This window comes from Arthroderma uncinatum (genome assembly GCF_011692745.1).
Source record: "Arthroderma uncinatum strain CBS 119779 chromosome Unknown scaffold3, whole genome shotgun sequence".
Lineage (NCBI taxonomy): Eukaryota > Fungi > Ascomycota > Eurotiomycetes > Onygenales > Arthrodermataceae > Arthroderma > Arthroderma uncinatum.
In genome coordinates this window covers 1,614,701-1,642,665 of record NW_022983865.1, presented here as the reverse complement: position 1 = coordinate 1,642,665, position 27,965 = coordinate 1,614,701, and the positions used below count along the sequence as shown (strand labels likewise).

The 27,965-nt window shown below is 44.8% G+C and overlaps 6 protein-coding genes across 6 annotated transcripts; 4 read left to right on the top strand and 2 right to left on the bottom strand.

Annotated features, from left to right (window-relative positions):
- Positions 1-1,102: 1,102 nt before the first annotated feature.
- On the bottom strand, positions 1,103-2,229 carry GIQ15_04280 (uncharacterized protein; the record flags this gene model as incomplete). Its single annotated transcript, XM_033551697.1, has 2 exons — positions 1,103-1,149; positions 1,794-2,229. 2 exons carry the CDS (start codon positions 2,227-2,229, stop codon positions 1,103-1,105), a joined length of 483 nt encoding a protein of 160 aa, XP_033405427.1.
- A 14,311-nt stretch (positions 2,230-16,540) lies between these two features.
- Positions 16,541-17,984, top strand: GIQ15_04279 (uncharacterized protein; the record flags this gene model as incomplete). Its single annotated transcript, XM_033551696.1, has 4 exons — positions 16,541-16,696; positions 16,755-16,862; positions 16,929-17,066; positions 17,814-17,984. 4 exons carry the CDS (start codon positions 16,541-16,543, stop codon positions 17,982-17,984), a joined length of 573 nt encoding a protein of 190 aa, XP_033405426.1.
- Positions 17,985-18,684: 700 nt separating this feature from the next.
- GIQ15_04278 (uncharacterized protein) lies at positions 18,685-20,415 on the top strand (the record flags this gene model as incomplete). The annotated part of the gene is made up of 4 exons (XM_033551695.1): positions 18,685-18,871; positions 19,230-19,465; positions 19,536-19,794; positions 19,856-20,415. The coding sequence occupies 4 exons, from the start codon at positions 18,685-18,687 to the stop codon at positions 20,413-20,415; spliced, it is 1,242 nt and encodes a 413-aa protein (XP_033405425.1).
- Positions 20,416-20,564: 149 nt separating this feature from the next.
- GIQ15_04277 (uncharacterized protein) lies at positions 20,565-22,121 on the bottom strand (the record flags this gene model as incomplete). The annotated part of the gene is made up of 4 exons (XM_033551694.1): positions 20,565-21,087; positions 21,136-21,350; positions 21,428-21,540; positions 21,620-22,121. 4 exons carry the CDS (start codon positions 22,119-22,121, stop codon positions 20,565-20,567), a joined length of 1,353 nt encoding a protein of 450 aa, XP_033405424.1.
- Positions 22,122-22,540: 419 nt separating this feature from the next.
- GIQ15_04276 (uncharacterized protein) lies at positions 22,541-23,825 on the top strand (the record flags this gene model as incomplete). Its single annotated transcript, XM_033551693.1, has 5 exons — positions 22,541-22,708; positions 22,759-23,090; positions 23,245-23,523; positions 23,574-23,605; positions 23,671-23,825. 5 exons carry the CDS (start codon positions 22,541-22,543, stop codon positions 23,823-23,825), a joined length of 966 nt encoding a protein of 321 aa, XP_033405423.1.
- Positions 23,826-24,509: 684 nt separating this feature from the next.
- On the top strand, positions 24,510-27,877 carry GIQ15_04275 (uncharacterized protein; the record flags this gene model as incomplete). Its single annotated transcript, XM_033551692.1, has 6 exons — positions 24,510-24,813; positions 24,883-25,035; positions 25,501-25,548; positions 25,676-26,099; positions 26,178-27,643; positions 27,699-27,877. The coding sequence occupies 6 exons, from the start codon at positions 24,510-24,512 to the stop codon at positions 27,875-27,877; spliced, it is 2,574 nt and encodes an 857-aa protein (XP_033405422.1).
- Between the last annotated feature and the right edge of the window lie 88 nt (positions 27,878-27,965).

Sequence of the window (27,965 nt, the reverse complement as noted above, 5' to 3'; positions counted from 1 at the left end):
TATATTACTAAGTTTAAAGCATATTACAGGGGGCAGTACGTTATTACAGCGGGTGTAGATTCAACTTCTATTATATTTTCTATAAGGCTTCTTAAGACTTTCTTTAATAAGATGTTACGCGACGACAACAACTCCTCAACTTCTACTATATTAGAGTTTGACTATATGCTTTTAGGGTCGTTAAAGGTATTCATTAATCTATCAAAAGTTGGTGAAAAGGTTCAGGTATGTACTATTTCTACCAGAGTACCGTGCGGTACATCTACTGGGTTGCAATTCTTATTCTGTGATTTGGCCAGATCGAGTACGACGGATTTTGGTATGATTCAAGAGTTACGGCAGTGGACAGCGATAAGATAGAGTATATCGACTGGGACAGTTTACCAGAGCAAGTCCCAACCAACATTACAGAGGCTCAGGATGATAGTAACTGGGATAAGGAAGATAGCGGTAGCTTTTTTTTTCCAGAAGAGCAGTTAACATAACTCGGAAAGGGCACGCGGCGGCTATAGTAACTATAATAGAAAGATATCAAAAGGTATGATATTTGGCCTTACTACTGCTTCTATATCGGCGACTCTGTCAAGGCACCCGTCATATACCTAGATTTTTGATTCTACTATCATATTACTAATAACTTATAGCTCTACCTTCCTACTTAAATTATTAACATCCAAGGTGATTAGTATATAATTGAATTTAGTCCGGCGCTTTTGGTTCATAGGTGGTGGCCGGGAAGAATACCTAAGGGTAAATAAGTAGACCTAGTGCCAGGATTAGGTATAAAGGTAGAAAACCCGTTTAACTTTAATCACCTAACAGTAGGTATGGAACAGGTATGTTCTTTCTCTGCGGGGCCGCGACTAATTTTGGGTGGTTAGTTAGCAAAGCCGTCTAGGTAGAGTTCATTTTAGGGCATTCACCTCCGCAACCTTGAGGATCTTTTAGAGTAGAGTCTTTAGAATAATAACTATAGGGGTCAGCAAACCGGTAGCCAGAGGGACCGGAGCCCATTTGTGAATAAGGAATAAATGCATCATATACTCTCAGCAGGATACAGAGCTGGTCAAGGTATCTCGGATTCGGAAAGTAACAGAAGCAGTTAGACTTCCGTCACGACGGGTCGGAACCGATCCACAGGCTCAACCTCTGACCCATCATTTGGCCCGACCCATAGTCTAACCCACGGGAGGCCTATGCCTCGACCCAAGCCCGTGGCTTAGAGCACAGGTGGCGATGTCGCTCCGGAGGGTCAGCCGGGTCTTTATTTTGGCAGCGACGTGGATCTTCTCAATAATGATACAAACCTACATTAATAAAAAAATTGGCTCTTTTATTCGTGGTTAAATGGCTGTCAAAAGTAGAGATCGATAAATGTCTATCTACGGTGGATGCTAAATACAGTAACGTAGCTCACCACCACATGACCACCACCACTAGATGACCACCCAATCGTAAATATTTTCACCCACCAGCCACCATCTACAAAACGCTATATAATGGTCAATGAGGCTGCAATTGCAGCTGCGATTAAAGATTTAAAGTCGCAAGAGACTCCTAATTACTCACAAACTGCAAGAAAGTGGAAAGTCGACCGGAAAACGCTTGCGCGCCCGCTATTCTGGCCAAACTGTATCGAATCAAGAGGCCGGGTCACGATATCGCAAAAGTTATCAGGTTCACAAGAGGAAGGACTCCTAGGGCATATTACTCGATTGGCCCGTAGGGGCCTATCACCTACGCCTAATATCATTGCAAGAACTGTTCGAGGGTGGAGTCCGCATAGCCGTCACCGTCGTTAGACGACAGGTCGTCGTCGGTGTCGTCGTCCGGGTCCTCTGACTCTGTGTCGGATCTAGACTCGGAGAGCGGCTTGCTATGAACAGCTTTTGACGATTTTGACGGCTTTCCCGGTTGCTTGTACGTCGCCCCGTTGCCGGGCGCTCGCTCTCTACGCACAGTGTGTGCTGGTATTACGATCCTCCTGCGAGATACGCTATTGCCGCGGACAGGCCGCCGAACCGCTTTTGATGGCTTTCCGGTTTTCTTGGGGGACGCGCCCCCATCGTCGGACCTACCAGAAAGATAGGGCGACGTCATATCCGTGCCGGAGCCCACATCGGACTCGGGGGCACTGGAGGGGCAGAACGAAGCTGTGCTTGCTTCGCTGTCGCTGTCGCTGCTGCCCTCGCCGCTAGAGTCACGGCGACGCTGCCTGCGCCGGGACATTGGCCCGAAGGCGACACTGATCACAAATGTAGGTGGGTATTAAGGCGGGGTGGGACTTGCTGCACGGGTGAAGAGAGAAGTCGGCAGTGGGAATGAGGAGTTGAACGACGCATGGGGGAGAGGTATCTTGAGCAGTGCATAGAGGGTACCTTGGGAGAGGGGGGGTTCCTGGGGAGAATATATAGGAGCCGTCCGCGCTCAGCGTGGCAGGGGTCGATGAGCGACATCATTCTTGGCACTAGCGCAGGAAATGGAGTCCAAGGTGATGGAGGGTGATTGAGCGATCGAGCGCACGGAGAATGGGCGGTTGCATGCTAATTCACATTCGACGTCGCGAGCGAAGTGTCAACTGCAACAGTCACGTGAGAGTGATCGGTGGTGCGTGTGCGGTACTGTGGACGGTCCCAGAGCTTCCGCGCACGCCCACGTTGCGCGAGAATGGCCGGATCTGGCCCGCAGATCGAGCCTCATTCGGCCTTCCGGGCGTAAATCGAAATGTTAAGTATAATTCGGTCTTGAACGATAGAGTAAGGACATAAAACAAACCGTTATTACCTTATTGTATTAGAAGCGTATCAAAACAATACAGGCCACGTTGCCAGCACCCAACACAGCCAGAATATGATGCTGACCGAATTATCGAAGTCCATGCAAGGTTGGGGTTGGTCGGTACCACACCTTTCAGGAAAGTACGTATGCAAGAGCCTTAGTTTCCTCTATTGCGATGCACTTTGGCGCCATTTCCCCGTATTATTTGAGTGCAACAGCACCCATTTATCTTCGCCGTTTCCGTGGAAATTACCAGGAGATATATTTGGAAATCTCCGCCACTGCCAGGTTACTATTCACGGCAGCCTCAACGGTCGCAGCAATCAATCGATCAAAAATCCCTAGTACAACCATGATCAAGAACTTAAATAGCATCTGGGATATCTCAAAAGATACGCTTCAACTAATGAGATCCCTGGTTCCAAGATTCACCAACCTACGTAAACTAGAGATCACTTGCAATGTTCACGGCACACTTAGTTTACTGTTTATTAAATTTTTCTTCATGTATCTTAGTGCAAGTGATTAAAGCTGGGGCCACGTGGTAGGACACAGGCTGCATAGCTGCTGACAAAGCGGCTGGGACGGCGTAAATGAACCAATCAATCATCAATCAATCATCAATCAATCATCAATCAATCATCAATCAATCATCAATCAATCATCAATCGATCAGATCATTTTCTCTCGGAGGCGACCAATCAACCAATAGGGTGGCGTCTCTACGGAACACAGCGGAACAGCAATGTGATGCTGTAAAACCCGGAACACTACAGGAAAGGTCGCAAAATGGGTGTAAAATAGATGAATGATGATGATATCTAGGCTACCAGGCCATTTTGGGCCTCTATATATGTGTGTGGGAAAGGGCTAACTCTACATGAGCCGTGTATAAGTGGATGTGCAGGGGGGCGTATGAGGTCACGTGATGCAATATCCGACATTTTCTAATCTAGCTAGTGAAACTTTAAACTTCTTAATAATATACTTTGTAATACTATATCATTAGCATTTTTATTAAAATTATTGCTTTTTTTATCAGCGTGGGACCCATGGGCGGCCAATTTACCCATTTAGCTAAAGGTGGACCACCCAGGGCGGGTTAAGCCCCTAAGTGGGCCGCCCATATGGGCGGTGGGCGCGCACCCACCCACTGGCCCATAGGTTTTGACCCGTCCATCCTCATGTCTATGATTGGTCCTTTTGCAATAAGTCATATTATAAGAAAACGAAGCGAAGGGCAGTACGGGGAAGAGTTATAAATAAATATGATTTTTAGAGTACCTATACAGCCTTGAGTGACGGAAGAGTTTATTTGTCTTTCCTAGGTTTCTATATAACTACTACAAAGGAACCTAAAATCATGGAGGCTATCATTCTATGAACTCGATACGTAAATGGCGGATAAGCTAAAAATCGAGGTTAATTCCGACGGGACAGTGGATCGGCCCACACTTTTCTGAAGTCGTCAATTATTAGTTAACTCGTGAACTACATGAAAGGGGACCGATAATCACGTGATATCCGTCTCGAAGAAAATGTGTTGGACCAGCGAAAGGCTTTCTGACGGGTAGACTATTCGAGAAAGGGAATATCAAATATAGTTATAGAAGGTATCTCCCGTGCTCTAATATTCTGTTTCCTGATAAGTTTCTATCCTAATTATTCGACGGCTGAAACCTATTTGAGACTTTGCAAACGTTAGATGCTAACCTAGCCTACGTAGACGTAGTTATCCCGTCTCTCTATTGTCTAACTAGATACCTAAAGGAAATAATAGTAATACTGCTCTCCTTTAACAACGGCGGCCACAATCGGAGAAGTTTGCTTTGCTTTAGGTAACAGATTGGGACCAAGCGAGTACCTATGATAAGGACTCACTCATATGTAGTATACACTACTCTATCGAGTGGAAGGTTACTGTAAATAGAAAGATGGTCTCGAGGGATAAATCTGGTGCTGGCATCAGACTCATACTAGGACCTTTTTTTGCGGCGGAAGCTGAACAAGCTTTTACGTAGAAAACTTTCCTACAGTTAGATTTATATTCGACAACCTTTAATATATACTTTTTAATCGATTTGTAATCTTCAGACATAGTGGTTATTAATAAAACAATATTTATACGTTATTAATAGAGATGTTGTTACGTTGCTGTAGTACGTAACGTTGATGTGGCCAGCACCCATTATATGAGTTTGTGGCACGGGTAGACTGAAGAAAAATGAGCTCAAGCAGTTGATCACCTTGTCAACAGACGAATCATATTTGGGAGGTTTGAGACGCCCTTCCTGGTCCCTATCAACGGAGTAGGCAGGTGAACGATGATATGATGGCTCAGACACAGAAGGTAACACACTTTCATTATTGGCATCATTGAAATGCCATGGTTTGCTAATCCTGATACGCAACTCCTGAGCCCCTGTTCGTACGGAGATGTTTGCTCGTTTCCATCTAAACTGGCGGCTACAGTCTGGGGCCAGCCACCGTCAATCCTAACTGGCTTTGTCTAAGTGGATTGGGGCTCGGGTAACCTGCAACCTGCAAGCGAAAGTTACTCTCCACGCAGCAAAGAGAATTAGGTCAGAGGCCGATGCTAGTATCCAATAGCATTGAGACTTTGCCATCGACTCCGTCATGGCTTTCCATCGGGACTTACGAGTGCAAACTTATCCAGCCATGGCTAGGTGGAAGTGGTGGTAATGGTTTGGTAATAAGTTTAATATGTGTTTTCCCGTCTCCCAAGTAAATCGTGAGACTGGCCAGACAACCTCGAACGCGGTTTTGAGATGGTTCAACAGCCGCCAACTTGGGATTGATCAGAATATTGACGCCAAACACGCACGGGCTGCTGAAAACTTAAGCCTTTGCCACGCGTCTAGTACTACATACGGAGTATCCTTCATCATACCGTTACCCTTCATACCCTTACCGCATGGTTTATATAACTCCTTGGGGCCTTCACCTTGCTTCAAGCTCAGTCAGGCGAGGTCTCGCAACCTGACCATCGAAGACGTCGTATGCCTTCGCGGCAGTGAAACTGAGCTTACTGAGCAAAATGGAAGGATCACCCACTGACAACAAGGGACCTCGGATGTTATCCGTCATGTGGACTCTGTTCAGCATTTCGACCGCGATGCTCTTCACGAGACTGTGGATACGCACCCACCTCACGAAGCAGCTAAGCTGGGATGATGGTTTTATGGTCCTAGCTGCGGTAAGCTACTTCTCTCATACACGGTATATACTTGAAATGACACAGGTTTCTTTGTGATTATTATTACTAGGTTTGCGGATGCATCAACTCGGCCTTGCTCACCGTCGCTATCAGTGGCGGCCTAGGGCGCCGTTGGGCCTATCTTGACAAGGACCAGCGCATACAAATCGTCAAGTACACCTGGCTTTCGCAACCCTATCATATCATGTGTATAAACTGGGGAAAGGTCTCCGCTATGCTACTTATCATACGCATTATAGAGAGGGCAAAACGTCAAGCGCTCTATTTCTACGCAAGTATAATCCTGCTGACCCTCATCAACACAGGATGCGTGTACATTATGGTGGGCCAATGCCGACCCCCTAATGCATTTTGGGATCTAACGCTTAAGGGGAGCTGCTGGAATCCAAGTGTCCTGCGGAACTACACCTTTCTTCAGAGTGGTTAGTTAAAACACTTCCTGCAGTATAAAAGAGATTGTATGCTAAATATAACCCGGCAGCTTCGTCCGCCTTATCAGACCTAGTGCTTGCAGGGTATCCTATATTTGTTGTCTCTAGACTGCAAATGCCACTACGCGTCAAACTCGCGCTTGCAAGTATCCTTTCGCTTGGTCTAGTGTAGAAACCCACCCCTCTCTATATCTATTTGGGCGAAAATTGGTTTGCCAAATTCTCTAACCCCTCTACGTATAATAATAGTGCTTTTGCCGGAGCTGTTATAAAAGCCTCTTACCTTACCCGGCTTACCGATCGTACGAACTATTCCTGGAACCGCATCGACTTGGCTACCTGGGCGGTAGTTGAGCAATACCTTGTCATTATTGCAGCCTGTGTGCCTACCCTCGGCCCGCTATTGAAACTTAGCCACCGCGACCGGTCCTATCAAGGAGGTGGACTATCAATATACAGACGATACCGCAGACAGAAAAATTCTGGGTCAAGCTCTTCGCGGAAAGCATCGCTTGGGATCGTTTCCGAGGGCGGCGTGCCTAGGCAAGTAGCGCCAGGGAAGCGCAAAAGAGGTTTCAGAGGGATATACAGCGTGTCCTCTATAATAAGGGGAACCAGCTTTGCCCTGTCTCAATATGACAACGGGCACACCCAGACTCAGAGTGAAGCGGACAGCAACCAGGAGGCCATGATTGATAAAACAGAGGAGCAAGGGGATGGGATCACAAAGGTGACAGAGGTGCATGTCAGGACAGGGGATCAGGGTAACATACAGGAAGACTGGGATCATAGGATCAAGCCATGGGAATCAAAGAGTTCCTCATAATGTGCCTACAATGAGGAGGTTAGGGGGTAATCATTTTGTCCATGGTCATAAATATGAAGAGATCTTTAATGACTCATAAAGTACCCTAGGTTATTGGGGATAGAATTTCACACAATAGATGGCGCTGCGAAGCATTTGAAGGTACAAGTCACTAGCTCTGAGATACGAGATATTTGATTGATTTGATTGGTCAGGTGGGTCTGGAGCAATCTATGAGATTTCAATCTATCAAGCACTGATCATCTAAATACACGATATTGAGCTCCTATTTATGTTCCTCATACGGCCATGTATCTTGCCATCGCGGAGATGCCAGCTACAGCTGAAACAGGCGTTAAAACGCCGGGCGTAGCATTTGTTCGATGATGGAGAGCTGACACTGATATTTAATGAAACGGCGTAGTTGACTAACGTGTTTCGTACGATCAGGCAGTATTACACCGAATCTCCGTTCAACAATTTGCTAGGCTTCCTATTCACTGGCCTTACGCTTCCTTTCTAGCGCTGCTTACTCGCACTGAGTAGCTACCTCTATTTGGGCCTTCTCACGGGCCTCCTTCTGTTCCTGCTGCTCTTTAAGCCTTTGGGCCTTCTTCTCTACAGCCTCTTGAGCCTTTATATTGCGATATATTAATCGCTAAAGCTTTAACTCTTTGGCCTAAGCTATCTAGGCCTATTTTTCTTACTTGATATCTAGAGCTCTCTTCCTTGCTATATTAACTTTAGAAGAAGAGAAGAACTAGGCCTGGCCGGCTTTCTCTTTATTAAAAAGACCTAATCCTTTACCTCTCTTCCTTTGTTGCTTCTTAATAATTAAAGCACCGCTAAGAGCTTGATTTTTATGTTATAAAATATTATTATTAAAGATAAGTTACTTACTAGCTCGAATTATCTTTTAGATATAGTCTCTTTCTATAAGAGACTGGTGGAGATATACCTTTTTGGTTATCTAGTAGAGGCCTTATATTGTAATAAGAGTAGAAGGCTCTGTAGCTATATTTACTAGAGTAATTGGCCGTTCTTGCTAGAAATATCGCAGCTGTCTTTGTGGCTTAAGAGGATAGATACCTATTACTTTAAAGCTAGACTTAATATTCTCCTCTATAAAAGCTTTACACCATATAGTATAAAAGAGCTTCCAAAAGTCTCTCTTCCTAATTAAGAGATATCTGAGGCCTTCTTGTATTAGGTTATTAACTTCTTAAGAATATATACTAGCTAGTGGCCTAAATATCCTAATATCTAATAGCTAGAGACGGTGAGTTAAATAGAGAGGAAGGATAGCAAGAAGGATACGGTTTTAATCAGTATAGTTAATAAATTATATATTAATATAAGAAGAGTGCCTATTAAGGATAAGGAGCCTTCTTACTCTACTAGCCTTTATCTTTATATATTTATTAAAGACTTTCTCTAATCACTCTAGGCTATAATTATTAGAGCTCTAACTATTTAGTGATACTATAAAATATATAGTTTATTCCTCTAGGGAGTAGTTATCTAACTAGGTGTCTTATAGATCTCCTTCTCCCTTATAAATAAGTATAGGAGGAATCCTTTCCCTATCTATAGAGATAGTAGTAAGTAGAGAGATAAATTCCCTATTTCTATTATAAATAGTAGTTATTCTCTTATTCTTTAGTAAATAGATAGGGACTACGCGTTTTACTATATGTTTAAACCTAATTAGGAAGTCTTTCTTATTAAAGTTATAGATATTATTAGGAGTAATATTATATTTATTAACCACCTTCTCTAGCTAAAGAAGAGGGTATTAGTAATAAGATATCTAATAAATAATAAATATTTAAATACTTATAAGATCATAGAAATGTTTAAAATAGGTAGAGTTATCTATAATATGTCTATATTAATCAATCGTTTAAAGATATCTTAATGTTATCTAGGCCTAATGCCTCTTGCAAAATTAAGATATCTAATTAATATTAACTAGCTATTTGGTGAGCTCTAGAACAAGATTTATAGTAATTTGAGGTATAGGAGATAGACCTCTATTTAATAAACGTTTAATATACTATAAAAGGACTTTCTCTTGAGTATCTATTAACTTTTTATAATAAGTTAAGGTGGCTTCTTTATTAGATACTATTTTACCTAAATATTAATACATAAGAGTTCTTTAATTAATTTTCTACTTTCTAGCTATTTGTATATAATTAGGGATATCCTATAATTTTAAATCTTTAATCATATAAGTAATTGCTTCTTCATTAGGCATGTTGTGGGTGGTTAAAGATAGGTGGTTGTCGAGATGAAGATTTTTGTTGGGGTGGTCATCGAGTGGTGGCGGTCATCGAGTGGTGAGATACGTTAACTAAGTTTTTCTCGACTTCATCTCCAAGGTTTTACTGCTTTATGATGGTTCTGAATTTGTTAAAAATGGGATGACTCGGTTCAACCCGACTTGCATCAATCAAAGTGGGCCTTAAGGTATTCTTGACCAACGAAGATAGGGCCCTTTCGCTTGAGAGCTCGGTGTCGACTGACTCGGTTTCGACAGGATGGATCTGGAGATTTGACATCGATCCGACGATATCATCGCATCGGCTTCCACTCTTCGAGGCCATTGGTGCATATTCTAGTTCGAGGCGTGGATGAAATAACTTTCAGCTGGATTAATAGGTACTCCCGCTTAACTTATACCTTACGAGCCACCTTCGGGTGCAAAAAAGAGCCCTAAAAAGATCATTGTTTGTCCTACCAGGCTACCTGGTTTTTACTGCGACACAAGCTTACTACAGGATATACATAAATGGTTTGGGACGAGAGGTATTCAAGAATTAGGTGTGTAATGGGGTCTCTTACATGTGCTTGTACAGAAGGAGATAATTGATAGGACGGTGTTTTGGCCTGTCCAGGGAGCGTACCTTGGACACGGATCATGTTTGATCCGAAAGTTAGAAATATAGGTCAAAGCCACCCAGGCTGAGCTAACTTCACAAAGACTTCTTTATGTATCCGAATCGCCCGTCTGCCACCTTCTGGTTCTGAAGGCGACAGACTTGAAAAATGAGTTTGGTTCACAGAGAAGGGAATATTGTTCCGCCTAGAGAACACAGAGAGCTAGTTATCTGCCGAAACGGTAGTCTCTGGTAGTCACTACATGATACCATATTCCCCAAGAAGCAGTTTCCTACTATACCAGATATCGGCCAAGCTCTTCGGCAGGTCCCCAGCTTTACAAAAGCTTGTCACAGGGCGCATGCCAACTCTACTAAAAGTTTTCTATTTACCAAAGGGGCCGCGATATAGTCAACGACAGATAGATCTGGCTGTGCGGCTCGTACTTCCTTAGGCAAGAGTGAATGCAATAGGCCACGGGAGGATAACTTTATTCGCCTGGCCGAGACAAAAGAGCTTGAGCAAACGTTCCTTTTAGGCATACGGGATACTACTCCTTGCAGCATAGATAAAAGCCATAGATTAAGAAGGTGGCCTTGCAGTAAGGGAGACACGGAAGAGGAGAGTAATTTATGTGGCGGTGCTGACTCTGGCATGGGCATATGTTCTTTCCAGCGCCTGGGCAGAGTCGCAGGATGGCAAAATGAAATATACAGATGAGAAGGCGCCGGTTTCCCCCCCAGGTACAGTGGACGGCGGAACTCTCGCAGTGTGCAGCGATAGCCCGGCATCCACGAGGTGGTGGTCGGGGCTGTGATCAGACGATGGTCAAATGGTGAAACTCTAGATGGTATTGTTGCTCCTGGTGTATCCAAGGGCTGTGAGTACTGGGCGAACAATATCGGCCCTGGTGAAGAATGCGGTGCTGTCTTAAGCTATTTTGATGTCACGCAGGAGCAATTCCTCGCTTGGGTTCGTCCTTATCTTACCCCTTTATATCTCTATACCTTGATATTTATATGTTATTTCTCTAGAATCCTTCGCTGGGAGATAGTTGCGAGTCGGGGCTCAAGGTAGGCCATGCGTACTGCGTTGCAACGCCGTCTCCAGAACCAGTACCATCGCCTACTACTCAATCCTCCACGGCGACACATTCTACTTCAACATTGACATCACCGACGGTAACGGCCCCAAGCCCGACGCAGGAGGGCCTCTCACCCGATTGCACCAGGTTTTATAAGGTGAAAGCCGGTGATAATTGCTATGACATTTCTAAATCCAATGGAATTTCCCAAGACGACTTTAATACCTGGAATCCGTATGTAAACTGGTTTCCCTTACTTCTATCTATGGGTGTACTATTATAAGGGGTCAAACAAAACACATTGCTAACGGGGAGTGAAAAGTGCTGTTGGCGATACCTGTTCAAACCTCTGGGGCGGCTACTATGTCTGCATTGGCAACAAGGGGTCCGTCCCGTCTGCCACTACCACCACCTCATCTGTGACCTTAACCGGCTCTCCAGGCCCTTCACCCACTCAACCCGGCATAATAAACACCTGCACGAATTTCTACCAAGCTGCGTCTGGTGATAACTGTGATACTATTGTCAATCAAAAATTCAAAACTTTCACCCTCAATGATTTCATTGCCTGGAACCCAGCCGTCAAGTCAGACTGCTCTAGCCTTTGGAGAGGGTATTACTACTGCATCAGGGTACCAGGAACACCCACTCAGGTCGTTACAACAAGCACTCCAAAGCCAACATTCGATCCAACGAACCCCAAGCCCCAACAGCCAGGAAGGGCTAAAAACTGCAACAAGTTCTATCTCGTTAAGAGTGGTGACAATTGCTACGGCATCGAGCAACAATATTCCATCTCACATAGCCTGATGTGAATGATGACTGCTCATCCTCTAGCAGGGATATCATATGTGTGTTGGTGTGCTGAGCCAACCAACTAAAACTACTTCATCCCCCGTACCGCAGCCGACGGCGCATGAGCCCCTATACCCCGGTATCATCAGCAAATGCAAGCAGTACCGCCTAATACAAAAAGGAGATACGTGCTGGTCGCTTCAGCGGGATTATAAGCTCGATGAAAACAAATTCGAAGAGTTGAATCCAGTTTTGGCATCGGATTGCTCGAAGTCATGGGTGGGGTATTATATGTGTGCTAGGATGAACAGTTCCCAGTCAGTGTAGGCATGGTTATAGATAAAAACCCAAAGTGGCGTATATTCCTAGTTATCATCATCATTCTACTCATTTCGCTCTATATTATGCCACTCCTGACAGTGCCCATTGGAAATTAGGTATATTTTCTTCTCTGTGGCCCATACGGTTTCTGATAATTAGTTACTTGGTTGGTTATAGGTATCCACCGTCCTGCATAGTCTTTCTCATCCTCGTCCAGCACAGCGTCACCCTTAATTAGAATTATAGAGCAGGACCAAGCTGATGGACCATAAGTGGGCACAACCCAATACTACGATGAGTCATAGCAAGCAGGTGACTATTTTACCAGCCGAGTTCCGTTAGCGAGTCTGACAGCATCCTCCTTTGAATAAACACCTTCGCCTTTTACCATAAGAGCCGCAAGATGGCAATGGCATATACTGTTGAAAGTAGACTTCCTATAGAGCTCTGGGTCAAAATATTCGAAGAGGTACGTATTTAATACTTGCTTGGAAGTGGTAAAAGCTAAGTAAAATGTTTCAAGGTTACTCAGCTCGATGAAGACGCCGTGGAATGGCAAGAGGAGAACGTCCCCTATATGGGTTTGAAATCCGCCAGTCGATGCTGTCGTTTCTTTTATGGCTTAGCTGCCCCAATCATCCACCGTACTGTTACCTTGGATTACTGGACTGGTTGTGGTAAAGGGCTGCTAAGGCTCCTGACAAAATATGAGAACAGCGCCGTGGCGCGATATATTAGGAAAATAGTTGTGCCATCTAACAATGTGTATCCATATCTCGATGAAGTACAGGCGGTAGACATTCTGGAGTGCTTGAAAGGAAAGGCAGATCTGAGAGAGTTCAGGTACGTTATTCGAGTCATCTTAGCTTCTGTTTATATTGGGAGCTAATTCTCATGATATAGCTGGGGGTTGGGTTATTATGACAACATGAGCGACCTGCTTCCCCAACGTCTCCTTCAATACTGGCCATCTTGTCGACTATCTGTCGAGGTAAATTCACCTGATATGCTGCCAGATAACCAGGAAACGGACGGAGCTCTTCCGATGTATGGTCTGCCTTTTCTGGTCTCTTTTGATTACACCTGGGATGCCTCCCCTTATAGCGACAGTGATGATGACGAAGATAATTATGATGATCCTACCCTTGGCAAAATATTCATAGGATCTTTTCCAAATATAGAGGCCTTAAAGTTGACTCAACGGATGATAAGGGGAAGCCGCCATAAGTATATGGAAACATTTATGTTGGGTCCAAGCAATAGGCTCCCTGCCTTAAAAAGACTAGAACTGCAATTTGTCTACCTCCCTTCTGGTCAAGGCCTCATTTGGTCTAAGTGTGCAAACTGGGGGAGACTTACGAACCTCGTCCTGGCTATCGATAGCCCTCAAGAGTTCATAAAACACTTTACTGGTCTTGTGCCTAATCTCTCCTCCTTTGAAATACGAATCCGGAGCCCGATTGACGAAGATGATATTGCAGAACCTTTAATATCTTTCTTAAAAGGTATTGATAGGCTTAAGGAATTCATATGCTTTAATATTCCTAAATCGGTTTTGCCTACTCTATATACCTACCATGGGAATTTTTTGCAAACCCTGAAGTTTAGAGTACTAGTGGTCACTTCTCTCCGGTATCAAAGTATTGAGAGCGATTCGAGGAATCCATTTCTGGAGCAAAAGAGGACATATACGGAAAATTCAACTTTGAATTACTTTCCTATTCCTCTACAAAACTTTGTGTTTCATCTATGTGCAAGGAAACCTTACGTTTGTTCCCTTTTCTATCTAGTTTCCTATAACTATATATTATTACTAGCATATTAACAAGTGCTTCACCTCTAGGCTCCTGCAGAAATAGACCGACATCTACATGTTGAGGATATGGAGAATATTCGACAGTGGTTTCCTAATATACACGACTTTGCATTTGATTTAGATCTACGTGGGTGTCTAGTAGGTCGCTTATATTGTTTTTTTCTTTATACTCTAAGCTATAATGCGAAAGTCTTTCTACACTTGACTAACCTTGTAGTTCATTTAATAGACCTACGAATTGCTTACATCCATCTCGCGGTATCAAAACATCGAGCATCTACAAATCCATCTTCCCTACAACCTTGAGCTAGAAAAATATCCTAAGGTAAAAACTGTCCAGAAATGGATTGAGTGCATATTCAGCCATATAGATAGCCAGAGACGTGACTTAGAAAGAAACCCCCCCTTCTGGCTACAGGGGAAAGTCTTAGAGCTCAGATCGCTGGCTATCGCGCTGAGGAATTGGGACAAATTCGATCTACCTTACGGAGATAACGTGACCAATGGGTGCATGTATCGTTGCCGAAGGATGCCAAATGGCCAAATAGGCAAGGCAATGAACTACCCACTACGTCGATACCGCAAACCCATGTCGTGCGGTTCCCGCAATCAAGCGAGGGGGGATGACGTGGTAAGCTCGGTCTCAAATCAAGACTCTGACGAGGAATCAGATGAAGAGGAGTCGGATGAAGAGGAGTCGGATGAAGAGGAGTCGGATGAAGACTCTAGAAAGTCAAAGAAAGTCTCTAGGGAGCCGAAAGAAGACGTTGGAATACTATATAGAATTTTCTATAGTAGTAAACTAAAAAGAACTATAGGTTTAGTCTAGAATAAAAAGATCTTATAGTGATATTTTTATAAATTTTATAAATATATTCTTTTATATATTCTATTTATCTTTTAAATAATTTAAAAGTTTTTAATAGTTTAAATCTATTTTTAATAATTAAATATAAAAAGATTAATTCTATTAACTAATATTTTAATCTTTTCTTTTTTAATTTTTTCTTTTATATTTTATTTTATTTATATTTTAAACTTTTATTAAATTTTTTTTTTATTTTATACTATTAAATTATAAAATTAAAAATAAATATTTTCTTAGTTTAATTAAAGTCAAAAGTCGAAGTTTAGAAATATTGAAACACTTATATAACTTAATCAAATATTAGGAAGAAAGTTGAAACAACGCTAGACCGATAAAGTATATAGCTATTTATTACGTCATCGACGCGGCGCTATCTAATCAAAGACGTAGATTTCTTATATATGAATAGATTTATCTACTGAACTGAATAACTCTACATTACTATACCAAAGATAGAGGAACATATAATGACATATCCACTCCCCTTTGTTGCTGCGGTGGCTATAGACCTGAATAAGGAGAATATCCCTATCGTCGAGTATGGGGCTTTGTTGAATGCGCGGTTTGGGTATCCGGTTTGTATAAACGTACGTACAATGTCAATGTCAAAAGCATCTTCTATACTATATAGGTATCAGTCCCTGGCTAACAATGCCCACCTTTAGACTATTAGATGGGCAGTACCCGACTCAGAGGTATCTCGAGTATCTAGAATCCTCCTAGAGCACAATATACCGAAAGGTGGCATTATTGCACATCACGCTCGGTCATATGGCAAGTGGGAGACAGTGGGAGAGATGCAGAAACACGGGAGTACCAGAATTCAGCTCATACCTCTTTCAACCCTGCACTTGTCTCTTGAAGACTGTGAGGAAGTAACGTCGACCTTCAGCTTACAACAGAAGACGCTTATCCCAAAGCCACGGCCATATCTTATATCATTGATTCGTATTTTACAGTCTCTACCGCTTGGGCTCCCCCGAGTTCCTATAATTGCTGATACGGCGCTCTTTCTCGACTATTGTATTTTCCCGAGGCTACCGGATGATGAGGACGAAGAAAGTGAAAGCGAAGAGCATTTTCAGCAACGGGTCGAGCAAGCGTTGTCACTTGTTCGCCAGTGGGATTGGAAGCCCGAGGATGCGGAATACTTTGATCTCTCTGAGCGAATAATCCGCAACTGCCAATTACTCTATACCCTGAAGGCCTGAAATAATTATTTAATTATTAGTCATAACTGTTCACTTGCCACCAGATTTATGTCATTGGTTCTCTCTATGAGTTTCCATTCATTCTGTTTATTTACTGGAAGTGATTCACAAGCTATAAGTGATTTGTTTGTAGCTTGCCTATTTATTGTGAGCCATTAGCCTCTCTCTTTCTCCTTCTTTCTACAACCTACTTTGTCCTCCATTCCGCCTCCGCCTCCAGGTCTATCAGCTCTGCCTTCCAGTTTATCAGCTCTACCGCTGTTTATCTACGCTCCCATCTTAACCAAATTTATCCAAAGCCTGGGGAAGCATGGAGCAACAACAAGGTCTTGTACAGCGCGGGCATAGCACAAAACTGGACATGGCAGCACTTGCTGTCACCGAAGTTTTGTCCCGTAATGGGTTGAAGCACGGCTTCTTCGGTGGATACGCAGTCTCAGTCTTTGGCGGAGAACGTCTCACTCAAGTAAGTGTATCCTATATTTTATAGGTATACCAAGGGCATTACTAACAGTCTATCGCAGGATGTTGATGTTATCGTTGGCGAGGATGCTCAAGCGGCTCGCCAGCAGCTGCTAGCAGGGGATGGAAACTTCTACATGATAGTAACAAACAAGCTGAAATTCCGCCTAGTGGGTTCAAAATAAACGTGTACCACTACTACATATATATGAAGCTGACAAGACATAAATGAAAAGGAAGGCCAAGATATTGACATCGAGGTCGAACTTCTACGGGGTGGAAAAGACCAGCCAATGAAGCTGCCCGATATCAACACTGCCCTGATCATCCTGCAAACCCACACGAAGTTGAACACGACCGAGTTAATCACCAAAGTAAGTTTTCATAATGACTTTGTCCTCTTTTCGCCTATATAGATACTGACAAATGATGATAGTGCCCTTCCTGCATCCCGGGGTGTTAATTCTAACGAAATTAAACCACTAGATGTATATCTCTGACTCTAACTGTCCGGCCAGTATTGCGAGAGCCTTAAATAATATACAAGACATTAAAACCATCCTTGAATGGCTCATAAGGCATAGGCTAAAGATCAACTTCGACATATATCCCGAGAAGAACAAGGAGGAGCTTTTTCCAGGGATGAAAAAGCTTCTGGAAACGAACGATCCAGATATTGCTGGCCTATTGAAGGATGCCCTGTTTCCTGACGACTTTACTACGATTGCTTGATCTTATTCTATAAAGCTCTGGTTTCTAGACTTAGTGCTTCGTACCATATACATATTTATTAAGAAAGCGACGTAACGGCTTTTTTTTTTAGCTACTAGATATACTATTCAGATATTGAGCTTTAGCCAGCCAAACAGCAATTAGTTAACTTTACTATTTAGTATTTAAGGAATTAGCTCATTATCTTCACTCCCTTATACCGCGTGATGGAGCACGTCTCAATGATTTATACTAGAGGAAGTTCGCGGTGGTAACGACACCTGTTACTCAACCCTCAACCACTACACTACGGTGTCTAAGGAGAAATATCCAAGCCATTGACCATCACACAAACTCCCACTTGTAAATAACTAACGGATCGATAACATGTCGAAGCTAAGGTTTGTTAGAGTACTGAGGAAATAACGGACTCTACACAGCAGGACAGGGAGCAAGAAGAGAAGGAGGAAGAAGAGGAGGAGAAGATGAAGGACGAGGAAGCGCAAGAAGAGGAAGAGGCAGAGTTTTACCCTTCCATCTGCGCAAACCTATACAACCGCCTTATGCGCACCAGATTTTAGTAGCAACTAAGAGTAGAAGAGCGACTATCTTTGAATCAATTACTTTAAAGTATAGTAGACGAATCTAAAAGTTTTAAAATATTGTGAACGATTTTAGTAGCTTATAATTAAGTTTTTTAAATAGAATGAAATTATAGTAAAAAGTAATAATTTAACTTTTATTAAAATTTAAAAATATATTAATATACTATTTTTAATTAATATTTTTAATAATTGTTATTAATAATAATTATAAATTAAAAGAATTATAAAATAATAGTATTAATTAAAAAGAATTATAAAATAATAATATTAATTATATTTATTTATTTTTAAATAATTTTAGTATTTAATATTTATTTAAACTTTTTTAATTATTAAATTTTTAAAAATAATTATAAAAAATCAATATATATTATAAAACTTTTTAATTAAATAAAGTTTTATTAATTAATAAAATAATATTTTAGTTTAATTAATTTTATAATTTTATTTTTATTTTATTCTTTTATTATTTTCTAAAATATTTAAAATATCTAATTAAATTATATTATTAATATATTCAATATTTAGACAAAATATAGATAAATATTTCTATATAGATAATATTTTATATATAGATGATCAGCACCCATACAAGATGTGGTGGCGGGCACGGGTACTTTAAAAATAAATAAGAACTTTTTCAGAATTCAACTTTATAAACAAACGTGTCTCAATTATGAAGAAATTTTTCTGGAAGAGTATTCGAGGTCACCATGCGACGAGTGCTGAAGCTTTAGCTTCCTCTGCCGCAGTACCTGTAAGTCCTAGCTTTGCGTTTATTGATAACTCGCAGGGTGCCTCTGCTGCAACAGCCGAGCTATCAAAGGCTCTCGATACTGTGCTGAACCAGATCGAGCCAGATGGTACGAACGTGTTTGCTTTGGATCACTTCAGCTATTCAATAGTTTCACGGTATTGGCCTTGACGAGCTAACGCTTCCACCTCAGGGAATGTATCCGACCAGCTCCAGTCCTTGGTGCATTTACTGGATCGGGAATCATCCAAATTTGACAACTCGCAGCTGCAGCTAGGAAAGGAAAGCCGAAATGATTCTTGGACATGATAATAAGAATAGTTATAATACCTCTTCCTGCCAGAGCTCGAGCGAAACTAACTGGGCAAATCGTGTGGTTTAATTGCGGCGGACTAGCTCGATGTCGGAAGCGCATCTTGTGTCTATTGCTTGGAAGTGCGCTCTGGGCGCGTATAATGATTCTCCAGCCTCGATCTCTCAGAATGGTTGCCAGAACTATGAATTCACACGCGATTATATCGTCATGCCGTCCGCCGGTGGCACTGTCAAAGCGATGACGACCACTATCGTAGCTCCTCGAGATGGCATCGACTTGGACAACAAGTTCCTGCCAGCACTTGTTGTCGCAGTTCGAGGCAGCGAGAGTCTGATGGACCATATGGTGAACGCGAATACAAAGCCAAAAAGTGTTGCAGACTTCATCGTGGGTGGTTTCTCTATTCATTATCCAGAACTGTTCCCTGAGATAGCCATGCGAGACTATTAGCTGATAGAAATTCGCTAATGAGAACATCGGCCATATTTTCTCTAAATCTCACACTCCGGCTGTCGCTGATTGCAAAGCCCATTCCGGATTCTTGAACAGCGCCGAGGCCCTCAACGCCATATGCTCCCAGAGAATCGACGAATATATCCAGAAAGCTGGCAGCGAGCGTTGTCATATTGTCTTTACTGGACACTCTGCTGGCGGCGCAGTTGCCTCTTTACTCTACTTGCGCCATATATCTAACCAAATTCCCGGTAAGCAAGAGTGTAGGTGCTGTTCCTATTGCTAAAATGGGTCATCTGACAGGTTATATACGTTCATGCTCAGTGTCCAATTCCTCTATTCGTCTTTCTTGCATTACATTTGGGGCACTGCCTGTCGTTGATTCCTCGGTACTGGCCTTCCATCCGCAACGCGAGCAGTCAGGAGGAGTTTGTATGAATTTTGTCAACGAGTTTGACATGGTTAGTCGGGCAGATCGCCCCTATATTATATGCCTGGTCAACCTCCTCCGGTCACTTCACGGGAGGCCGCCTCTTGGCTCGGATGAAGATGAGGCAAATTTCCATGCAGTGCCTTCCCCGGAGACCTTAAACCCAGAGACAAAAGCGTCTGATTCAGCGAACTTGCTGGCGGAGAATGTTTGGCCAGTAACGCCATGCTACTACCATCATGTTGGACCTCGCATTGTCCTCCTAAAACGCCTCGAACAAGCTTTTCAATCGGAGGGATACTTGCTTGAGTTGAGAGCTATGATTGTCCCGCCGGAAGAGTTCCAGAAATTGCTATTTTGCAGATTAGCAGTGCACCGAAGAGTATGTTATGCGGAGAGAGTACAGATGATTGAAGAGGGGAAGTTCAACGGATGCAGCAGTTGGGCCTTATAGGCGGGCTGTATTACCGCATGCTATTGTTGGGATACTTTTTTCGAGATTGTTCATTCATTCAGGTAATGAGCTATGATGCGGCCTACCGTGTACTTATCGAAACTGGTCGTTATTCTTTTACAACACAAAGGTCAGACAAAAAGCAGCTACTAAAAGGAGAGGGGCCTCGCTAGCCGCCTTTCCAATTCCATCGCTCGGTAGCCCTGCACTAAGTGCACGATATCCTCAATGGACGCCTCCAAAGGCATTTTTCTGTCCGTATCACAGTCAACACGTTCCTCAATCGCTAACGCGATAGCCTCGCAATCCCAGCATTTACAGACATCGTACTCCTGACCGAACCGCACAAGGAAGAATTCCGCCGTTTTGTCTATGCCGTGGCTCAGGACCTCCTTGCTGATGGTGTCAGCATGGTTTATGAATCTCCCGGTACGCGCGACCATTGAATGCCGGTAGTGCTCCGGAGAACACAGGTGTGTATGCCATACGAGGTCGATATCCAGCGTAGGAACGAGAGTTGTGAGCGGATAATGCTTGAACAGCCACAGGAATTTTTCGTATCGGTCGACAGCGCGGCGAAGAGTGCCCTCAACCGCTGGGCTGCGAATCCAGAGCTGCGCATGCATTTTGTCGACAAATGAGGCTTGCCGTTCGACGTTTTCACGGAGCGTCCTACAGTCTAGTCGCCCCCTGGTCTCACTACGCAAAGTAATTATATACCCGGATTTGACCCAGGGGGGCTCGTTCCCCGAGGCAGTAACCTGGGACGGCTGAGGGCTATCCCTTGATAAAGTTGCCCTGGCTTTGTCCTCAGCCCGACCGAGTTCGACCAAATGTTGAAAGAGGTCTAAGTCTGATAAGCTGTCAGAGGGAAGCTCCAGCCTGTCGTGTTCTGCTGGCTTGTAAAGGCAATTTTCGGAGTCAATAGCCTTGTGCTATGTCAATTTTTGTGTCAGTTCGTCACCCAGTTACCGAGATTCTTCCCCACAGCAGAGACTGGCACGAAACTTACGATATCTAGCCATGGGAAAGGCAGTTTGCAAATCGAAGTCAACTTATTGTCAACGCAGTATTTTTCAAATTGCACGGGATTGAGTAGCAGTGCATGCCACACCATGAGGATATCTGTCATATTATTTCGTCAGACCAGAGTACAGCATCTCTCGCATATGCCAGCGGCTAGAAATATACAGGTTCATCATACCTAGAGGGGGGAGGAGAGGGATGCGTATGCCCTTCGACTCCATCGCCTCATCTATTTTGATCGCCCATCTTATAAATCGCAATACAGCAAGATCCAGAAAGCAATGCCATTTTGCCTTCCTCCTAGTCTCAAAGGTTTTGTCTCTTAGAACAACCGGCTCATACCTGCGGCTCGAGTAGTTTTTGCGGAATACCGTCTTCTTGTCTGGGTGGATCCCAAACGCTGCGTCCAGCTCTGTGGACTGCAGAACTCGCACCTGCAAGTAGTAAAACAACTCGAGCAACTCCAGGTGGACGGCGCATTCGCCGACGCTTGGGATCGGAACAGTGCAGTCTTTTGGCATCGACGACGTGCCCAGCCCTTGGAAGAGCCGCGAATCTGGTATCTTGACATCGTTCCGCCGCCGACAAGCACCTCTCGACGCTGAAGCTGCGATTCTCCTGATTTCACACGCTGCCGCATCATGGAGAGCGCCCAGATGAGGGCCGATCGTGTGCGCCATGAGGAGAGAGTGTGTAAAGATGGAAAGGTGCAGTTAGCTACTCCATGCAAGGCGCAGAGATAACTAACAAGCGAACAACCCATGTTATCTCCTGGGCGAGGCTGTGTGCATTTCCGTCAGCCTCATGACCCTCGATACGAGCCTCTCCCAGGGTAGGATGCCTGCATCCAATATTCCAAGGCGTATCCCGACTCAAAATGTCGTGATATATCAATCACTATCTGGATGTCTGATGGGTTCTATTTAATATTGCTTTGAATAGTCCCCCCCCCCCCCCCCCCCCCCCCCCTGAGAAACCGCGGTAGCAACTTCTGCTGTGATACTCCGTTGAGCTCGCAACTCATCGCACTCGAGCAGACAACTCGGTTCACTTAATAGATATCGCTGAAAAACCGGGTGCTCCTCGAGCGTGTTAAACAATGGCAGGCCTCCCATCTTGCATTCTCCGCTTTATCTGTCACATTCCAACCGGAGACGCCGGCTTCAACGGCAGGAAAGTCTATGATCTGATCAAGAAGGTGGACGATATTCAAGCCTTTCCGAACGGCGAAGAGTTTCTCAAAGGGCTGAACTTCGTTGCCAAAGCGGTACGTACTTGTACATGCATCTTTGTCACTGATATCTGTTGCTCACACAGGCGTTGGGGGTGTTTTTTTCCCTCTCACAGGGGCTTGCTACTTTCGGCTGGAATTTTGCCATGTTCGTGCTTTCATATCCAGCCTTTGGTCCCTTCCTCTTCATAATCGGGCTAATAGACGCGACACTTGTTATCCCTCTCATTCTCGGTCTACGAAACCAGTTCAATTATCTTCCCCTCTCGTCCGTTCCCTGTGCCCACGCGGAAAACTGGAGAAACGGAACCGATGGCCGCAATATCTTCGTTGACGCGAGTCGAAGGAATCCGGACCACTCTCCGAACGAAATTTGTTTTGAAGTGGTAACAAATATGAAATGGACTATTGCGGTCATGTAAGTGATGAAAGAGCGCTCCTCATCTTGTCTGCTACCCGCTAACCTACCGTTACCTCTACCGAAGCGCTCTGTATTTACTGTGCGCGCTGGTGAACTTGATTATTGGAACCCTGCAATGTACGTTGCGTGAACCTCGTGGCATATATTATAGACCTTTCGGCTGCCTTGACATGATGTTCCGCCCTTTCATCGCCCTCAAGCATGCCACCTCTGCAGGAGTGAGATATACTTTCAGATATCTATCAAAGTTTCTTCAGAGACCTCAAGGTCGCGATATGGGATTGAAAGCACATGTCGAATATCCATTGGAGGAGGCCGATTTTCAGGTCGAATTGGCCCAAAATAGTAACCAAAATGTTTCCCATCCGCTTCATTTCATAGATGTTGTGCAATCCAAGCTCGCACCGATTGAAGAGCGAGATGAGGGCACGTCAGTGGAAGAGCTCCGCCAGTTCACTTGCAACCAAGCGAGCAAGTCAGATTGCAAAATCTGCCGTATCCAAATATGCAGGGTAAGTTTCAAGCAGTGGCGAGATATAGGCATACCTAGACCTAGAATTGGCTAACGTTTCTCCAGTCATGTTCATCGATCACCAAAGTCGCCAGTTCGGTGGCATCCGCACATCTGAAAACATGCACTCCATACTGCACCAGATGTTTCTACGCGCACTGTTGCCGAAGCGACGGTACACGAAGGAGGAAAGAGCATTTATCCCAATGCCAACTGGCTAAAGGGGTACTGCAACCGCGTCAAGCGGAGTATATATGTCGTCGATGCGCAAGCAAGACACGAGAAGAGCGACAGGAGATGATCGAGCATCAAGATCGGCTGGAAGTCTATCGGCTTGCACAACATCCATTGGCTTGCTCTCGGTGCAAGTCAATGCTCCCGCAGAGCGGCCCCCGCTGGTGGGTGTGCTCGACCTGCGGCATAGAGTGTCCTGATAATGTCCACCCACCTTGGGCGTCCAAGCTGTGAAGAGGAAGCGTTGATTAGTTACTCAGATGTGCTGACGGCAGGAATCAATTTTCGATATATCAAGCGATGCACTCCACCATGTTGTAGGTTGGGGGAGAGTGCACCACAAGCACTCTGTTATCAAGACGCAAAGAGGCTGGTATACGAGGTTAGATATAAGAATTATACAAACCCAATCTATTTGAAACATTTCCCTCTACAGGGGGGTAAGGCGTACAGCGCCACAGTAGTCAACTATGTAATCGATGTCTCGTGTTGAGCCGCACAAGGCTCGCTCTTTGAAAAAGGGCCGAGCCCACCTTATTTAACTGTCGTAGCAATTCTACTTGAAGCTCTGAGAATACCGCTTCCGTTTTCTCTACCCTGTATGCCCGCCCCCACACGTTGTATAGAAAACTTTTGTTTACTATTCCCCTCCGCCCACATCTCGTCCCAAAATGCGGGCGCTGTTCCCCTACAGATCACACCATAGTTCTCGCCTGGACAGTATAACTCCAGCTCCGGATATCCCGTGGAGCCTGGTCGGTTCAGCAAATGAAGGCCTACAAGACCAGCTAGAGCATTTATACTGGGAAGGCATAAAAGGAGAGCTTGAGAATATCATTCGCACATTGAAAGCATGGGAACAGCCAGGGCTCACGTCTGTTACTATCGAGGACGAGCAGGATGACCACATCCACGGGTTCGACACCTTCATCAGTCAAGTTAGTCAAGAGTCTCGAGCGTTTGCCATCCGATACGGTGAGTTTTGCGGTCTTTCCCCCCATTCAAATGTCTCCCTAGGTAGAAATCTTGCTGAAACTACTATAGGAAAGAAAAGGGAAGAGTGGGAGGATGCGAGGAAGAACAAGCTACTCCCACCAAAAGCGTCCTACAAAGATACCCTCATTAATCAATATTTGGACCAAATGGCAGAGTATAATATCACCGAACTTAAGTTTGGAGTGAGACAGGCAATAGAGGGTAGGTAATTCGATACTCTCTTGTTGATTTTAGGATGCTGATCGATGTTCAGGTCTTCCTATAGAGCGAGGTACTATCCGACGAGCAAGAATGTTGCTGCAAAGTGCTGGTTGGTGTCTTCCTCGGTCGACTCGACTTTCGAGACTGCGCAAGGGCTAGTTAACGGCAGTGAAAAGGGTTTCTCGACATTGAAAAGCTGATAGAGCATCGACCGCCCCCGAGAGAGTTTTCATTCTGGAGGCGACCAGCGATCCCGCAGCGTAAGGCAATTTTATCGTTTTACCCCCTTTTTTTGTCCTTCTTTTTTTCCCCGGGCCCAAAAACCTCGCGCTGATGGTCCTGTTTAGTGAGTCTGTCGACGCTTGACAAATGCTGGATACCGAGACTGGAGCCACTATCATGCACAAAATGCAAGGGCTTCATTCGCGGCAGCATGTTTACAACTAAAGACTCGGCTTATCCAAGTGTCATCTGCGAACAGTGCTACTGGCTTCACTTTTACGGAAATGAGCGGTATGTAAAAACTTATAAACACTGCATCCTCTCTGAGGCCATCACTCCAGTTTAAGCAGGAAGATCTGCCGCTGCCGGGGCGTTCCACACTTTGATAAATCGGGGCATCCACGATGTTTGTTTCCAGTTATCAAAGGTGAGAATCACCTCAGCACTGGCGGATTTGGAAGTATCCAGTGCGGCATCTTGAAACTGGGTGAACATGTAGCTCTCGCAAAGTACAAGGGGTTGCAAACTATTGTTGGGCTAAAGGCCAACAAAAACCGCCCTGCCACAATCTCAGGAGTAAAAGCGACACCGAATGAGGATAACACGAAACCTAAGAAAATACCTGGATGGAGACCAGGCAAACTGATGACCGTCGCCGACAAAAGCCTCCACGACTCCGCAACTCGAAGTCCTTCAGAGAGTTCTACAAGTGTTGCGACAGAGGCCCAGGCAGATGGGGACATACCCCTATTTTTCAGGAAATTCACCGAGAAGTATCCTTTTGGAAATGTCCATATGGCCCTTCGAGTCGGGCCTCTGGTCATCGAAAACGGCGTCTCTCAGTGAGTTTTGCCGTCATTTTTATATTACTATCAGAGAAGGAAACATGAACGTCCGACTAACCCCCAGTTCCTCCGCAGTGCGAAACGGGGGGCCTTGGTCACTGTTAGGGAGACTCCCGTTTTCCACCAACGCTTTGATTTGGTTAACTCCTGCGACCGATGCTTCTCAGTAAGCGAAGGGAACTCTGGCAGATTACTGTGGCAGCAGAAGACCCGACCGAGGGGACTTTCCAAACGATTCAAGGCTATCATGAAACAAGTAGTCGGCGTTCCGTTTTCGGGCATCCTAGACAACGAATCTCTTGAGAGCCAGATTGTTGAGGACATTGTGGTAGCAAGCAAACTGCCGTTTGACGACCCAGGGCTTTCAGGCGCAGATCAACGTAGCCTGTTAGACTCTGCAATCGGCCCACTGCTTGCAAAACTCCAATCTTTGATGGGGTGGAGAGTGAAAGTCTATATAGAGAGTATATCTAATCGGCTCCTGGATCTCAAGACTAACATCTCCTGGAGTCTCACAGGTAATAACTGCCAAAGCTTTTGCAACGCAATTCTTGAACCAGACTTATTCGAACCTCTTCTCAACGGTCCTGAAAGGAAGAGCGGCCCATACGGCGAGCCGCTGTATCTTATGAGTTTCGTATGCCCGCAGGATGGATATCAAAAGCGCAAAGTCCGCACCAAGTTCGACGTGCCTATCGGCCTGACTGAGGAGTACCTCCTGAAGTTTCACTTCGGTCGCCACGATGAAGCGGACATCATCGATACCCTACTGGAATACTGGTATGACTGGGGCGCGTTCGCAGCGCCGCTATACAAGTACCAGGATCTCTTCCCTTGGGATTGCACGGAGGCATATGGGAAGTATCCAACAAGGTGCGGGGATTGCAACCTTGCAAAGCATGTCTGGGCATTTCCTTTCGACTCATGGTCCATGGTTGCGCTGCACTTAGCCCGAGACCAGCATTTGTACGCGCCAGACCTTTCAAAGGCAGCCGAGACAAAGCCCAAACCCGCGGCCTGGATGGAGAACCGTCTGTTAGTTCTCACTGCTTCGTACCTCCTAACGCGTGCCGCAGTAGCCATGGCAAAGACACCGAAATTCTGTTCCGCAACGTCGTGGCTACATTCGAAGAAGAGAGGTCTGCGAGCTGAGGATCCGTCGCTTTCGCGGGTAAAGCTCGGCGGCATCCATCGCGCTCAGCCATTCAGCCACTACTTCGAGGCTGGGACGTATAGTCATTACTTCATTGCCGAGTGGGCTCTCCTATCGCGAAGGGACCAAATCGAGGCATATGAACTGATGCGGGATGGCCGCATCAAACTCCTCGACGTACCTTACGCCTTCAGCTCTCGGAGCAGATTCGAGCACACAAGCGATGGCTCCTCGAATTTCTCCGGTTTTGACGGGATTGGCTCTGGGATTGACGCTGCAGGGCCGACTCACTCAGGATTAAGCAGCTTTGAAGACGGGCCGACGCATTATGACGCCGGGTTGAGTGTCTATAGTCCGTCACCGGATGCCGCTGCGTGCGGTGAAGGGGGTTATGGCCGTGATGGCGCTACTTCAAACTGTGGAGCGTCGGGATGCGGCAACAGTTCTTGCGGGGGTGCAGCTTGTGGGGGAGGTGGTGGAAGTTGTGGAGGTGGAAGTTGTGGAGGTGGAAGTTGTGGAGGTGGAAGTTGTGGAGGCGGCGGAGGTTGTGGAGGCGGAGGCGGCGGAGGCGGCGGCGGAGGCTGCGGAGGGGATTAAATCCGAAGAGAAGGATGGTGAATGATGAATAACATCGTACAATACCCCGGAAGGCTTGCAGTATATCACCTGGACTATATGGGTACTATATTAAAAAGCTCCCACCTCCCCTC